The sequence below is a fragment of the Suncus etruscus genome, chromosome 12 (assembly GCF_024139225.1).
Source record: "Suncus etruscus isolate mSunEtr1 chromosome 12, mSunEtr1.pri.cur, whole genome shotgun sequence".
Classification (NCBI taxonomy): Eukaryota; Metazoa; Chordata; class Mammalia; order Eulipotyphla; family Soricidae; genus Suncus; species Suncus etruscus.
In genome coordinates this window covers 20916504-20932505 of record NC_064859.1, presented here as the reverse complement: position 1 = coordinate 20932505, position 16002 = coordinate 20916504, and the positions used below count along the sequence as shown (strand labels likewise).

Below are 16002 nucleotides of genomic sequence, written 5' to 3'. Positions count from 1 at the left end.
GGACAGCAGCCTTCGGGAATGACACAGAACCACCAGTGGACTGCATGCTACTATGTCTGCACACATTGGAATGGAAGGAGTGAGGCTCTTCTATACAAGTGACAAATAGGTGCCCTATTTGGGTTGAGACCTGCCAAGTGAGCCCCCAAAGCAGCCCCACATTTATGGAGGTCAGCTTCTCAGGCACAGATGGATCCAGAATGCTAAGGCAGAAACAGCAGTGGAGAGCACAGGGCCCCAGTTTGCAAAAATGGGTGAATGGGCAGGCCACCTTATTGTTGTTTTCCTGCCACACAGCTCCTGCAGCTGGCTGCCTCCCAGGACACTGGGCCTGGATCTCCCCCTGCCAGGTTCCTGCCCTGATGCCCTGGGACCTCAATACTATTCCAAACTCTGGGTTTAAGGTCAAGCGAGGTGTCCTAACCTGAGTCATGGGAGCCAATCCCAGGCTTCTTGGGTGGAATGCCAGGGGGTGGAGGGTGAAGCATTGGGCTTTTTAGGCTCTTCTGAGGGAGAAGAAAAACCCAGAAATGTCTGAGTGTAGAAGTCATAGTGGTTTGAGTAAGGGACAGCAGGTCCATGACATCCTTCAAGTCCAGGAAGGTGGAAAACTTCCCAGTGCTAGACAGGTGCTTCCGGTCAGTGACTGCTCAGTGGGCTGATGCCCAAACTTCTCTTCCTCATCTCTGTGGCCATCCCCTCCAAAGCACCCCCATGGCAACATTCCCTTATTTCCCCCTAGCCAACTCATAGTAATAATGGAGGTCAGTCATCTCCAAAGCTGCAGCAAAGGTGGGCACGGCCAATTTTAATGAGAGAAAAGGGCCAACCAAGGATGCCAAAAGTCTCAGGGTTCCAGGTCTACTGGGGGAGGCCCCCCTAGACATTCACACCCCCATGTCTTTGCCCACACATGTACATGTGGCATATGTACACACATGCTCAGAGAAGCGCCTTCTCCATTATTAACCATGTTACTAGGGTAACTAGTTGTATTATATTTTTTATAATAATATTAATTATATTAACTAGTTAATAGCCTCAAGAAAAGGTCTTTATCCTGATGCCGGCAACAACTTCACTGTATCAAGAATTCTTCAGGCTCTTCTCTTGGTGTTAGTGGAGACCATTTAATGTGGAGCTGGAACTACTGGACCACCCAAGGAGGTTCTGCACCTTGGGCAGAGCAGCTCATAGAAGACCTCAGTATGACACGCAGCTCTAGAATGCATCTGGACTCCTAGGGGACACATGGTGTATATCCCTGAGTTGCAGACCCTGGGAAGGCTGGAGGAGCCCTGGGTGGACTGAACCCCTTCATACATGGCTGTTCCACGCTGCAGCATTCTTTCCTCAGGACAAGGCCAGAGGCTCTACTCTTGTGCTCTCCTGGCTCCAGATCCACCCTATGGCTACAGCTGTGTGGCTCATCGAGTGGTTGCGTGGTGTCCCTGCCAGAGAGGGTCAGGGGGTAGGGGAGCCAGAGTACCCCCTTAAGTTCATCACAGAGGTCTGTGATGCTTCTAAAGCAGGAACTGCTTTCTTACAGTGAAGAGGAGGTTTGGCAGTGCGCAGAGGCTGGGAGGACTGACGTGATCCTCAAGAATATTTGACACTGCTGCTGGTTTGTTGGAGCTCTGACAGCAGGTCTCAGCTGGAGGAGAGGGCCTGAGAGCAGGCAGCCAGGCAGTGATGGGACACTCCATCTATCACCTGGAACACTGGGACTTCCCATGGACTTTGTCCAGCCTGTAAGTCCCACTCTGAGCCTGACTGAGCCTGGTCTCTGTCAGCTCCCCTCCGTTCTGAGTTCTTCCCAGCTGTCTTTTATCTCTGCCTTCACCCTGTAGCTGCTCTACCTTCTCTCCCTCCTTCAACCTCTTTGCTTCCTCCATCCTCAGTCCCACCTCCACCTGCCTTCTGCCTCTTCCACCTATATTACTACTGACATCAAAGGACACCCTTTCTATGTCTGTCCCTCTCAGCATCTCCTGACTTCAACTCCTGACTTATCTGCTTCTTGTCTACTGACTTCACTGCTTTGATTCTCAACTATCCATTTGTTTTCTGGGCACTTTCTGTGTTCCCTTCCACCCCACCCAAATGTCAGTTCTGTGTCTTGTTCTGGCTTTTTTGTGTCAGTTCTTCCTTACCATAGAGCTAGCATCCAAAGCCCCCACTCCCAAACTTGACAGTAAAAGAACAAGGCAAACTGGCACCATAAAAAATGGGTAAAAGACATGCATAGACATTTCACAAAAGAGAATGTACAGATGGCAAATCAGCACATGGAAAGATGTTTAACACCATTAGTCATCATCAAATGCAAATTGAACCATAATTAGATATCACTGGTACCTATCAGAAGGAATGAAAAGGATTTAAAGTGATAGCACCAAATGCCAACAATAATGAAGAAAATCTGTGCCCTTCATGCAATGCTGATGAAAATATAATGCGAATGAGAGCTCTTCTAAAGAAACATCTGACAACTTCTTAATAAATATCTGTGGTCCAGAGATGGGGCTCAAGTGGCAGAGCCAGAGCCTGGTTTGTGAGTGGCCCGAAGATCTATGTTCAGCCCTTCTAGGCCCCTAAGCACTCCCAGACAAGGGCCTTCAAAGCATCATGTGTGCTTCCCACAAGCACCACCACAAAAGGAAAAACCAAATGTGCAACCACCATCCTACCTGGCACTTGTGATCTTGAGCACTGGTCCCAGCAAGCAAAATTCCATGCCATTTTTCTTGTTATAACCCCAAATTGGCATCATCTGGTTATTCTTCATTGAACTCTGGTCAATGCGCTTACCCCCATGAATGGACTATCACCAGGCAGGAGCCATGGGGAAGCACAGTGCAGTGGGTGAAGGCCTAGAGTTAGGCTGGTGCAAGAAATCAATATCAAGAGGCCTCATACACCCCTGGTGAATCAAGGTTTGAAAATAGCAGGAGGAGAGGCCAGAAAGATAGTACAGCAATAAAGTACCTTGTACATGGCCAAACCCAGTTTTAATCCCTAGAACTCCATATGGAATTCAGAGCCCACTAGACATGCACAGAACCAAGAATAGCCTTCAACATCACTAGGCCTGACCCAAAAACAAACAAACAAAATAGTGAGAGGAGATTGCCTCTAAAAGGCAAGAGGATTGCCTTGGATGTGGCTAAACTCAGTTGGAATCTCCCACACATATGGTCACCAGAGCATGGCCAAGAGCCACTCTTTTTTTTTTTTTTTTTTTTCGTTTTTTGGGTCACACCCAGCAGCGATCAGGGGTTACTCCTGGCTCTAGGCTCAGAAATCACTCCTGGCAAGCTCCGGGGGACCATATGGGATGCCGGCATTCGAACCACCGTCCTTCTGCATGCAAGACAAACTCCCTACCTCCATGCTATCTCTCCAGCTCCAGAGCCGCTCTTGATAACAAATTAGGAAATAGCCTTTAAGCTAGCTATTCCTGAGTGTAAGATGACACCCAGATATTAACCTAAAACAAAGGTGATCCCCCATCTTCCTCTTTCCCATAAATCTTTCCTTTGGGTTAATAGAGCTTTGGCTCAGAGACTCAGACACACCACGAGAGAGAAGCCATTGCCTCCTTGACTCTTGCCTGACTCTGAGTGGCTTGGCTTATTAATCTTTCACTACTACACTGCTTCTTCAGACCCACCCGTGTGGGTGTAGAAATACACATGTGGGGAGATCTCACAAACTCTGGGAATTTATTTTACACCTGAGAACTGCAGGTAAGGACCCCATAATAAAGCAAAACAAAAGAGGCAAGTGGAGGGGACCTGTTGGGGTGGGGCAGACTGGCCCCTTTGATGGCAGCTTCTACAAACCTGCAAGTATGATGAAAGAGCACAGCACTGAAGAGTGCAGGGGCATAGGAACATTGTGGGGTTACTCCTGGCAGGACTCAATATTTCATGAAAATATTCCCTGGGAACTGAGAGATGACTAGTGTAAGAGCACACCTAGTATGGTGTGGTCCCCATGCCCTATATATAGCTTTGATGGCTCCTGAGAAATCATGGGGTAACACTATTGGTGCCAGCAACAGTGAGCATTGAGCAGTGAGTCGCCTGGCCTCTGAACTCACGCCTTTCCCACCCAACCCACTTCCAAATGTATATACAAGAGCTGACTCAACAACCTTTTTCTGGGGGGCAGGGTTTGGGCAGCGCTCAGGGGTTACTCCTAGCTCTATGTTCAGAAAATCGCCCCTGACACGGATGGGGGACCATATGGGATGCCGGGGTTTGAACCACCGTCCTTCTGCATGAAAGGCAAATGCCTTACCTCCATGCTATCTCTCCAGCCCCAGACTCAACACCCTTGATAAGTAGCTATATGTGACTCATGAATGTCTTGATAGACCCTCAGGGTTTGTATGAGAGTCCCCCCACCACTCTATCTAAACAGGGAACAATGCTGTCCTTCTTTTGTGGGGCCACAGGGGAGAGCTAGTGGGTACCACTAGCAATCAATCAGCAAAGCCTCAGTTCCAGGTTCAGTATACCAGGTGCATATCTGGAATGTAGAAATTCTGGATCAGGGTGCAGTGATGACCTCAGGTCAGCCCTGGGGGTAACATTTCTGTGCCCCCCAGGCCCCTTGGATAGAGGACAAAAGTGAAGCCACTGACCCAATCCTACATGGAGAAACTGAACAGACACTGATCTCTTCATCTTTTCAAGCTCCTTGGCGAGTGGACAGGAGGAAAGGATCAGGAAGTGCCATGATAGCCAAGGACTCTGTGAGCAGACACAGAGCTGAGTACTGTGGGAGGTTGTTATCTTCTCTGCTGCTCAGACAGCCTTTATGAATGCCTTGAGCCTCCTAATGACTGGCCAAGCCCCTATGATGGCTCCTTACCTGGCCTCATATTGACACACCCACTTTACTTTGTCCAAGGGGACCTTCCTACTAGTTGGATTTACCTGGAGGCCAGTGAGTCTCTTCCCCAGCATCTCCAGGGACAGATGTGGCCTCGATAGGCCTCATTGTTTCCTTAACTTTATAATGTCACCTGCCATTTCTGCAAATTTTCTTTGAAGAAGGTTTAAGGAATTAAAGCATGTGGGGCCTGGAACAACAATACAGCAAGTAGGGTGCTTGCCTTACACTGACCATCCCAGTTCAATGCCCAGGAGGTACCCCATATGACTTCTCCCAGCACTACCAGGAGTGACCCCTGAGTTCAGAGCTAGGAGTAAGTACTGAGCATCACCAGGTGTGACACCAAAACTAACCAGCTAGAATGAACGATATGAACCATAAATGGCTGGAAGTTTAGACACAGAGGGCACTCTCAGGGGGCTAGGAGGTGACCCCTCTGGGTCCCAGTTGTCCCTCCAGCAGCCTCTCAACATCTGTGACTTGGAGCACTTGGAATGTGGCTGGCCACATGGAGAGGTGTATCAGTGCAAAAACACATGTTTACCAAAAGGAGAACCAGCTCTTCAGTGACTTATGGGTCATGCTCTAGGTAGAAACAGATATTGGGGTGAATTCTAGAGATTCTCATTGATTACCTTCATCCTTGACAATGCCTATCTGAGTGTTTACCTGAGCTCTATGGCTGGCATCAAGCAGTGTTGGAGTAACTGGTTTTTTACTCTATTCAGATAATTCTTTGCTTGTGCTTATCCCTGATGGACTGGAAGTACCTCTGGACTGGTTTTTACCCCTACCTGTTTTCCACCCATGGGGGTGGTCCTTCTCTTCCCAATAAAGACCTCAGGTCAGAGAAACTGCTTGAAGTTTTGGTTCCACAGCTAGCCTGTCTGCTTGCTGGTATCTTTTGCCAGTTGACAGCTTGTGGTGGAAGTTTCCTGAACCTGTTTTATCTCTTCAACTTGTGTAGATTATTTTCTGTATTGGCATTGCTTCCAGACCCACATTCCTCAATCCCTCCAGGACTGGGGGATGAGACTTCCACAATACATGGTATCCAAACAGACTTCTGGTGGCTACTTATGTAGCCCTTCTCAAAAAAAATTTTTTGAACAGAAAAGGTGAATAGTTAAATGACATCTTGCTTTTACCCAAAACAAAAAAGTTCCCCCAAATTTCTCTTCCCTTTTCACCTATCCCTTTGATATGTAAAAGCCCACCCGGATCTCATTCCATCCTCTCCAGCATGGTTGAATTTGTGCTGGGAGAATAAAGAGAGGTTTGGGTTTTGGTTTGGTATGCATAGAGAGACCATGAAGCGAGAAGCCAACCAGACTCCAGGGTTCTCTCCTAACTGGCTTGGTTTATCAATTCTTTGTGGCTACCTTGCATCAAATCAGCCCATCTGGGGCTGGATATATGGTGGGTGGGATGATTTCACAAAGTAGTACTATTCTAGAAGTTTCTCAGGTCTGCAGCCCTGCTACTGAGATGGTTTGGGAGAACCTACTCCAGCACTCACTTCCCTACGATCCCCAATAGACTCCATGAAAGTCACTTCAGGAAGATGATCTAGTGGACTGTGGGGAGATAATTAGACAGATAGACATCTGTGGAGGTGGAGACCCCTGGAGTAAGAAGAGGGTCAGGACTGAGGTGGAGAACTCAGTGCTGCCATTGGGCAACCTTCCAGCTCACTGTCCCATGGACAGCTGGCACAGTTTCTCTAAGGAGGTCTATCTGACTGAGACAATGAACAGGGCTTTCAGGGTGTAGACACAAGGCTTTCAAGGAGCTTATCTCATCTCTGTGGTTTTTATCTGATGAGCTCCAGAGAATGGCCTATCCTGGAGTTCAGACTCTGAAGGCCCCCTTCTCAGAAGTGATATTCAATTGGTGGGCAAATACACGAGGCAAAATGCAGCTGATGCTTCCCAAATGCTTCTGAATGGGAAACAGCGGGAAGGGCTTGAAAGAGCTTGTTGAAAAGTATTGATCCAAAGGCACACTCAACTGTTTCAGCTGAGAACAGTGGCAGAACCCTGATCCTATACCAACCCAGGGTCTGGTGACCCTGGATATTGATCCCTCTGGCCCTTGGTTTCCTCTTCTGCAAAAGTGGCATTAGATGGGGACTATTGGGAAGGGCTCAGAGTGATGAATGGGAACAGGGCTGCTCAGTGCTCTGTGGCCCATTGGAAGGCTTGGCCACTGCCCCTCAGCTTCACCAGGAGCCTGCCCTGCTCTATTTCCAGAGCTTCTGAAGGGGTGTGCACAGGCAGCTAAGAGTGTGCATGCTTCCCAGGCACAGATGGACTCCCTTCTACGGTCTATGGGAGGAAGGGGGTCTTTCCAGGTTCCAGGAGGATTGTCTTGGCCAGAGTGTGGGCTGTCGGGGTCAGCTAGCTCTGTTCAGCTGAGGAGCCACTTGTCTCCATTGTGCCCAGGGAGGGGCACTCTGCACAGCCTGGATCACCAGTCACCTGCCTATGTTCGCCTGCTCTATTTCCATCACAAGGACAGATGGCAGGAATTGGCAGTGGGCGTCCCATCAGGCAGCATGAGGATCCTCCACAATAGGGGTCGGGAGCTCTAGGGAGCCCCGTTTCTCCTCTTGCACCCCAACTCAGCTAGGCAGCTCACACTGGGATGGGGGGAACTGAGACTGGAAAGGTCCCTTGGACACACACACACACACACACACACACACACACACACACACACACACACCATTCTGGACCCAGGAATGCAGAACTGGCTTGTCCCTGCCTCTGGCGGTAGCCTCTGCCTTGACAGCAACTGCTCCCTAGACCAGGAGGGCAACTTGGCTCACCCTGTAATGGGCTCAGCCACTCCCTGATCACAGTTGCCTTTGGGTGTCTTCAGGCTCCTTACTCAGAAATCTCAAACTAGTCTTGTTCTCCCTCATTGTCCCCACCTATGTTCAAGAATCCTTCTAAGAAACTGGTTTAGAGGGCAGAGAGATAGTACAGCAGGTTGGGCACTTGCCTTGCATGAGGCTAACACAGGTTGGATCCCTTGCATCCCCTTTAGTTCCTCTAGCCTGCCAGGAGTGATCCCCGAGCACAGAGCAGATGTAAGTTTTGAGCACTGCCAAGGTGATCTCAAAGTCAAACCAAAACCCAAAACCCAGAGAGCTGGTTTAGCAGAATACTTGCTAGGAGGCTTTGATTTCCTGCCGGAAAGTAGAGATGAGGGCACAGAGTAGGAAACCACTTTCCAAGGACACAGAGTCCTGCCTGAAGGGGAGGAGCCCAGCTCTGCGTGATGCAGATCTAAGTTGCCCATGCTTCCTCCCTGCCTGGAACCCTTCACCTAAACAGTGTGTGAGTGTGGCCTTCTGCTCACCTCCACAGCCTAGCTCAGAGTGCTGACCTTGGGCAGGCAGGCAGAGGTCAGAGGCTTGGAGCATTTCCAAAGCCTAGAGGGGAGCTAGGAGTCCAGCTCAGAGGGCGCATTTCCCAAATCCAGAGTGAACAGGGCAAGACTGGACTTAGAACTAGTGTCACAGTCCAGTTTTTTTAAAGAGGATAAGAATGGGCTGAGGCTGGTGCCAGAGAGATGGTACAGAGGTAAGGAGCTGACCTTGCACGCAGGTGACCCAGGCTTGAACCTTGGCATCCCAAATTGTCTCCTGTGTACTGATTCCTGATCCCTACATGCTCACAATTAGACCACAACTGGTCCCTAAGTGCAAAGTCAGGAGTGACTCTGACCTCACTGGATGGGACTCGAAATGGGCTGGGAGCAGCAGCAGGAGTTCCAGTTTGCCCCTGCTTGCCCTGAAGATGCCAACTGGGTGTGAGGAAGAGCAGGACAGGACAGCAGCCAGGATTGCCTCGGCTGTGGTGTCCAGCTGAGCAGTGTGGAGCTCAGATCGGGGGAGGCTGGGCCAGCTAGGAGGGGCTGTGTTCTCCTCTTGGCATTCCTGTCTCCACTCCCTCAGTTCCCTCTTGCTTCTGGCCCTTGCAATTTTGGGGGATTCTCTCTGTCACATGACTGCGCCTTGGCATTCTAGGGCTGGTGGCAGCTGACAGATGTGTGTCCAAGAGATACACGAGGCAGCTTGGGTGGTGCTCACTGATTCACAAGCAGGGCCCCCTTCCTGCTTTCCAAAACAGCTGCAGATATGCCGAGCGCCCCCCTCCCCCACCTCCTCTCTGCTGGGAACCAGGGCTTCCCAGTCTCTCACAGAGGCCACATTCAGGATCTGCAGCTGGCCTGGGCAGCACCAGAAGGATGGGTGGGGCTGGGATAGTAGAGGGGCCCCAGAAACAGCCTGTGCCTCTGGGCAGCACCCCCTCTCTGGAGCACTGTGAGAAGAAAAAAGATCTCGTACTCACAATTCTGGTATCCTTGCCTTTGCAACTCTGGGTCCCCAGGTCACCTGGCTAGCCCAGGTGTCTCAAAAAAGAGTTCAGAGAAAAAGCTCCCCACCAACCACAGACCCGAGGCACCTCCTCAGCACTTTGGTTCCAGGCTCAGTCCAACCCTGGATTTTCCCAGAACATCCTCCCACTCCCCCAGAGTGCAGGTTTGCTGGGTATCTGAAATTTGGAGGATGAGATGAGAAGGTGATATCCCAGGGCAAACCCTGGATGTCTGCAGGCCAGGCAAGCCTCGTTTTCTAGGCTGTCAAGTGGGTGCAGTGGCCTGGACAACTCAGCCTGTTGTTGTTTGGAGACCCCCTTGGCAAAACATGGAAAGGGACATGGCACCTGTCAGCACTGTGTCTGCGCAAAACCTGCTCCCTGCCGCTACCTGGAGACTGGAAATCCTCAGGGCACTTGCATCACCCTAAACGTGGTCCACTGTGCTCCTGTGTGTTCCCCTTCTCCATGCTGAGCTGGGGTCAGGTTCAGCCCTTCTGGGGGTTGTGCGAGCCCAGGAATGATTGAGGAAAGGGAGATGCAGCAGAGGCTGAACACATGGCACATTATTACAAAGCTTGCTAAAGTACCCTGGAGTGGCTTCCCCACCAGGCCAGGCTCCATCAGGGCACCGGGGTCAGGACAGTGTCAGAAAAGCCAAGGGAAGGGCTGGTCATATCCGCATGACGAGGCAGTGCCTGCAGTGCCTGCAGAAATCCCTACTGTGCGTGTTCACAGGGTGCAGAAAACCCCACTGTGCTCTTTCATGTAGGTTGAGGCAGTGCCCCCCCCCCAAACTGTGTTCCCAGCTGAGGTGACCCTGCAGTAAAATGCTGAGTCTCTGTTCTTGCCCTGCCTACTTGGAGGTCACCAGCAACGCTGAGGGGACAGGCGAGAAAGGCACCTTTGCAGCATGCTCCCTGCTCCAGCGTCACCACACCTGCCAAGCCCTGGGAGAGGGAGCAGATAGGACGGGTGAGGTGACTATGCCAGTCCTGAGTTCACAGTGGGCAGGGGATGGCGGCAGGGGAGGTGAGCATGGGACTCACTGGTCCAAACTCAGAGATTCATCTCAAGGCCCGGAGAGAGAAAGCAGCTGGAAGCCCTAGGTGGTTCTTCCTTGCTCACAAATGAAGTTTTATTTAGGCCTCACAGCCTGTCTTCTCTCCTTCCTGCCACCTGCATGTGCTGGCTAGAGCCCTGGCAGCAGTGTTGGGCCTTATGGAAGCTTGGGAAGGGAAGCCAGCGAGACAGATGGCAGCTCAGTTCCTGCTGACCAGAAGGCAGCAGGGTGGGGGCGTCCCCCATAATTGTCTTGTTCTGTCTCTCCCAGAGAAAAAAATAACTAAGACTGAAAATGCTGTTATTTTGGGGGGGGGTTCTGTTGCCAGAGGAAAGACCCAGTCCTGGGACTTCTTCCTACAGAGCAAGACTGTCCCGGACATGTGAGGAGTTTTATTTTGGGTCATTTTAATCCCCTTTTCTTCACTTAGTTCTTCTGACTGCCCTCTCTTAAACTCTCTCACAGGCATGCTTGCGTTGCCCCTCCCCAGCCTTCTAGCAACCCCAAGGAATGGAAATGATCCGAATATGCCCTTGTGAAGGGCTTGTGCCCTCTGGGAAGTGTGCTCTCACTAATTAGTTGAATAATAAAAAGAAGCACTTGTTGACCAGCCTTCAAGAATAGACATTGCCTCCCTCCCTTTCTCTCTCCCTCCCTCCTAGTACCCCACCTTCCCCCAGCTCCCAGGTACCTGCCCCCATCTCCAGCACCTCCTCAGCCAGTTTCCCTTCTGCAAACACCAAAAACCCGCTGGAGTTCAGCCTCTGACCGGACACCCCAACTCTTACTTTCCAAACACCAGCTTTAGAGGATGAGTCAAAGGAGGTTCCCGAAGGCTCCCTGACCCAGCCAGCCCCTAGAGCCCTTGCACCAGCCCAGCAGCACCGCACCAGCCAGCACTTACCTTGGTTCTTTGCATCCTGGTCCCCCACACAAAACTGCTGCCAGCCTCCTGGCTCCTCCGAGGCCCTGAGGAACAGCACCACTGGCCTGTGCTGGCAGCTGCCTCATGTTTGCTTGGGCCAGACGTAATTGTTACCGTGGAGGCTCCTCTCCCGCCCCCTGCCCACCCTCCTCGACTGCTTCTACCCGCTCCGCCCCTTCTGCTTTCTCTCTCCCCGTCTCTACTTAGCTCTCTCTCCCTCTCTCCCTAGCTCTCTCTCCCTCTCCTTCTCTCTCTCCCTGTCTCTCTCCTTCTCTTTCCATGTTTCTCTCCCTCTCTTTCATTCTCTCTATCCCTCTCTCTTGCCCTTTCTCCCATCTTCTCTTTCCTCCTCTTTCTCTCCCTTCCTCTCTCTCCCTCCCCCTCTTTCCCTGTCTCTCCTTCTTTCTATCCCTCTCTCCCTTCTTCTCTCTCCCCTCTTTATCTCCCTTCTTCTCTCTCTCCCTCGCCCCCCTCTCTCCCTATCTCTCTTAGTCTCTCTCCCTCTCTCCTCTCTCTCCCTCTCTCTCTTCCTTCTTCTCTCTCCCCCTCTTTCTCTCTCTTCTTCTCTCTCTCCCACTCTCCCTTCCTCTCTCTTCCTCTCTGTCTGTCTCTCACATCCCTGCTTTCCCTCCCCCATTCATCTCCCCCACATTTGCGCTCTCCCAGTTTTGCATATTTTCTTTCCTCTTCTTTGCCTCGCCCAGCAAGTGTAAATGGTTCTCAGTCCTGCCCTCCTGGTCTCCTCCCTGTGCCTCTCATCCAGAACCTCTCTGGGTTCCACTCATCTCTCTCCCCAACACACCCAGTAAGATACCTGTGCATACACTCACACGCAATCAAGTGCACACATCCACACACAATCATGTACACACATGCACAACTCACGCACATACCCCTGCATAATTGTGTGCACACACATTCTGGTCCCCAAATTTCAGAGGACCCTGCAGAGCTCCTGCCCAGCTGGGGCAGGGCAATGGTGGCCTTCTAGGGGCCTCTGCTCCCGCCGCTCTCGCTGGCCCCATCTCATGGAGTCGGGTGAGCTTCAGAGATTTCCATGAAGAGGGGCTGCACAGGTGTCCCCTCGAGTCTCTGCCCACAGCATCTCTGGTCTCCTCTGGGGCTGAAGCATCCTGTCAGGGTGTGGGATACACATGGCCTGTGATGAGGCCACCTGGAGACAGGAACTGCCACCCGGCCATATCCCTGAGCAGTGCACATAGGACTTGGCACAGCTTCTTCTGCCCTTGACTACCTCTTTGTGCCAACTGAGTGCTGTGGTGTGAAGACTCCCCCAGAGTCTGAGGCCTGGAGCCTGTCCTTCCTGGGCTTGTCTATCTCATTTTGGATCCATCCCATTTTGGATCTGCATTTGGGACCACACTCAGCATAGCTGAGAGAGCTCCCTTTGTCTCCTGGGGAGAGAGGTCAGTGAGGTGAGAAGTCTGGGAGTGCCTAGGCATTCCTAGGAAGGGGCCCCTGCTTGCCCCTCTGGAGAACATTTGGTAGATCCCAGGGAAATCACCCAAAAGTCAGGGGCCAAAACCTGTGCCAAGTTTTCCTTCTCTGCACCGAGAAGCCAGCCTGTGACAATGGTTCCCATGGCAACAGAAGCCTGAGATACCCTCCTCCTGGCAGAACACTTCCTGCCACTCTCCTGGGGTTTTGAGCTAACTGATTGGCTCCCACTTGCACACTCTAGAGAAGGAAAAGTTGAACCTCTGAGAAACCTGCTTGTTTCTGGAGAGGAGGCAGCACCATGATGTGGTGTGGTGTGATGTGATGTAGTCTGGTGTGCGGTATGTGTGGTTCGAGTTGGTAGGTGGTGTGGCATATGGTGTGGTAGCGTGTGTGGGTGCTATCTTGGGGTGCAATGTGTGGAGTGTAGAATTGAGTGGTGTGACGCGTGGTATAGTTTCTGTGGTTTGTAGCAGATGGTGGTGTTTGGTATAGAGCGGTATATGATGTGATATGGGTACAGCGTGGTATAATGTGGTCTGGGTGTGGCATGGTGTGGGATCTAGTGGGATAAATGTGGAGCGGGATGGGTTGGGATGTGGAATGGGATAGGATATGGGGTATTATGATGTGGGTGGTATGTGGCAGAGTGTGGTGTGGTGAGATATGGGGTTCAGTGTGTGTAGTGTGGTATTGTGGGGTATGGGGTGTGGCATGGTGCCCTGTGGGTCCAGGCCTGCTACCCTTCCAGACCTGTCTCCATCCCGCTTCTGGCAAGGCAGTGCCCTGGAATGATGAGAGTACCTCTTACAGCCATGGGGAATCCAGGGGCCCAGGGGGCCTCCTGAACAGTCTAGCTCCCTATGAGAGCCCTGTCAGGCTCTTTTCCCAGGCTGCTGCCTCACTCCACAGAGGATGAGAGGCTCCTCACAGGGGACTGGGGTAGGACAATTTCAACAGCCTGTGCCTCACACCTCAGAGTGAAGGCGCTTCATCTGCCTGCTCCCCCATGTTCACTTGGATACTTGTCAGTCACTGGCCAGGCCAGAAGAGGGCCAGAGATTCCTATCTACCCCATGCCAGGCTGACCTCTGGAGAGATTCTTTGATCACCAGAACTTCCCACTGCATGAAATAAGACAGCTGCCCCCTCACACTGCCAGGGTGCCAGGTCTCTGAGGCCCTGGGCTTCAGGCACCTTCACCCTGAGGGGTCCCTCAGGAAGTGAGATTTGGGACACACACACACATGCTCTCTCTCTCTCTCTCTCTCTCTCTCTCTCTCTCTCTCTCTCTCTCTCTCTCTCTCTCTCTCTCTCTCTCTCTCTCTTTACTAGGCCCTCACACTTTTTCCCAGAGCCTGCAGGTGGGTCCTTGAGACAGAGACATCGGTATTGAAAGGGAACAGAGCCTGACATGGGCCCGAGTATGCCTGAAAGTGCACCTCTGACCTCTGGGAGTTTCCAGAGAATCTCTGATGCATCAGGGTCAGAGAAGGCCCAGATGGCCACGAGGTGACCATCTGTGGGCCATAGTCTCCTCAGAAAAAGGGGTTTCAGTTGTGTGTTCCCTCAGGGTGGGGTAGTATGGGCATGGGGGTAAGATGGGGAAAAACAAGGTTGAGCCTGGACAGAGGTAAATTTTCTTGTGGGAAAATTTGAGGTGGCAGTGGGAACATCTTCATGGTGGCTCATCCACTCTTTACCATGAATCCTGGAGTTTTCTGAATGTGAACTCCTGGCTCACATCCTCCTCCTGGCACCCAACCTGACTCCGTGGGCTATTGACACAAGTCTTCTCCTTAGGCCCTATGAGTTATTCAGGGTGCCAGGCTTGGGTCCCTGGATACATGGGGACCTAAAAATGAAGCAAATAAGAGTGAGCGAGAGGAGAGTGTGAAAATGTCAGTGGTTCAGGTGGGCCTATGAGAAACTTTCTGGCTGGAAGCTGTCTCCCCCTCATCACAAAAGTTGGGGAAACCTGTAGTAAATAATACTCTCCACTGCCTCCACACTCTCTAGTATCCTTGGGGTGCCATCACATGGACCCCACAGTCATGATACTGAGAGATCCACCTATCTCCTAGACTCTGAAATCTTTTCAGCCCCTCTCCTGCTGGGTGGACACTAGGCAGACGCTGAAACTGCCTGGTGGCTCCACCATGACTCAGCTCATGAGACCCTTCTTTGATCTGCCTGGGGTGTCGCTGGGGACTGAGTGGGACTGTCTTGGATTTGCTAGAGGTGGGGAACAGCCTTGTGCTGCTCTGTCACACAAACCAATGACTAAGAAGGTGGGCAGCTCACAGCTTCCTGGGCTGTCCTGGTTATTTTCTTTCAGCATACAGCTCGGCAGAGCTACAGTTTCCTGCCCTGTAGACTTTGCTGGTGGCCTTAAGCCCTGAGCTCTCCCTCGAACTCAGAGGAGTTGGGATGATTTCCAAGGACCTTCTTTAAAATTCCCTTCTGGAGGCCTGAATGATAGCACAAAAGGTAGGGCATTTGCCTTCCATGTAGCTGACACAGTTTGATCCCCCAAATTCCCAGCCTGTCAGGAGTGATTTCTGAGTGCAGAACCAGGAGTGATCCCTGAGTGTTTTTGAGTGTGACCTCCAAACCAAAATCCTTAAAGATAACTCTCTTCTGTGGCCAGAGAGATACTATAGTGGGCAGAGCACTTGTCCTACATGTGGACAACTTCAGGAGTGGTTCTTGAGTACACTTAGGAGCAAGCCCTGAGTACCATTAGGTGTGGCCCCCAAACAAAATAAATAATAAAGCCTCATTTATTCTGTACCCCCCAGTTCCATCCTTAGTACCTGGATCCTGGGCCCACTCCACTGGTGAAGTTCAGAGGCTGAAATCATCCCTTTCTAGTGGGCAGCTGAAATCAAGGTGGTCTGCACCTCACCTTCTTCACCTGGAAGCTACGGCACTGTGTGTGTGCAAGATAACGGACCCCCCCTTTCAAGGGCGGCACATCCATGAGGCACCAGGAAGGATATGGGGCCCAGGGATGGCCCAGGGACACCAATAGTGTCCCCACCCCCCACTACTCCTACCTCTGTCTCTGGCTCTCACAAGCCTAGGAGCAAATTATAGGGAGCTATGGGTGTCAGTGTCTGAGAAGAGGGGCACAGCCTATGGCCCCCAGAGCAGGGCTTTAGCCCCACCCCAAGAATTGGACCTGATTGCCTCCCAACATTAGTGAGTGATTTCTCTGATTTGGCTGTTCTGGACCAACTCTCTGCTTGTTTCCTCATCCC

The 16002-nt window shown here is 51.5% G+C and overlaps 1 protein-coding gene across 2 annotated transcripts in view; it reads right to left on the bottom strand.

Moving 5' to 3' along the window:
• KCNIP3 (potassium voltage-gated channel interacting protein 3) overlaps positions 1-11405 on the bottom strand; it is a 74625-nt gene extending 63220 nt beyond the window's left edge. The window contains exon 1 of one of the 2 annotated variants that reach the window (XM_049785096.1): positions 11261-11405. In XM_049785096.1, the coding sequence (XP_049641053.1) occupies positions 11261-11275 (15 nt within the window). In that variant the 5' untranslated portion in view covers positions 11276-11405. The remainder of the gene's footprint in view (positions 1-11260) is intronic. The other variant, XM_049785095.1, reaches the window with a different exon arrangement.
• Positions 11406-16002: the final 4597 nt, after the last annotated feature.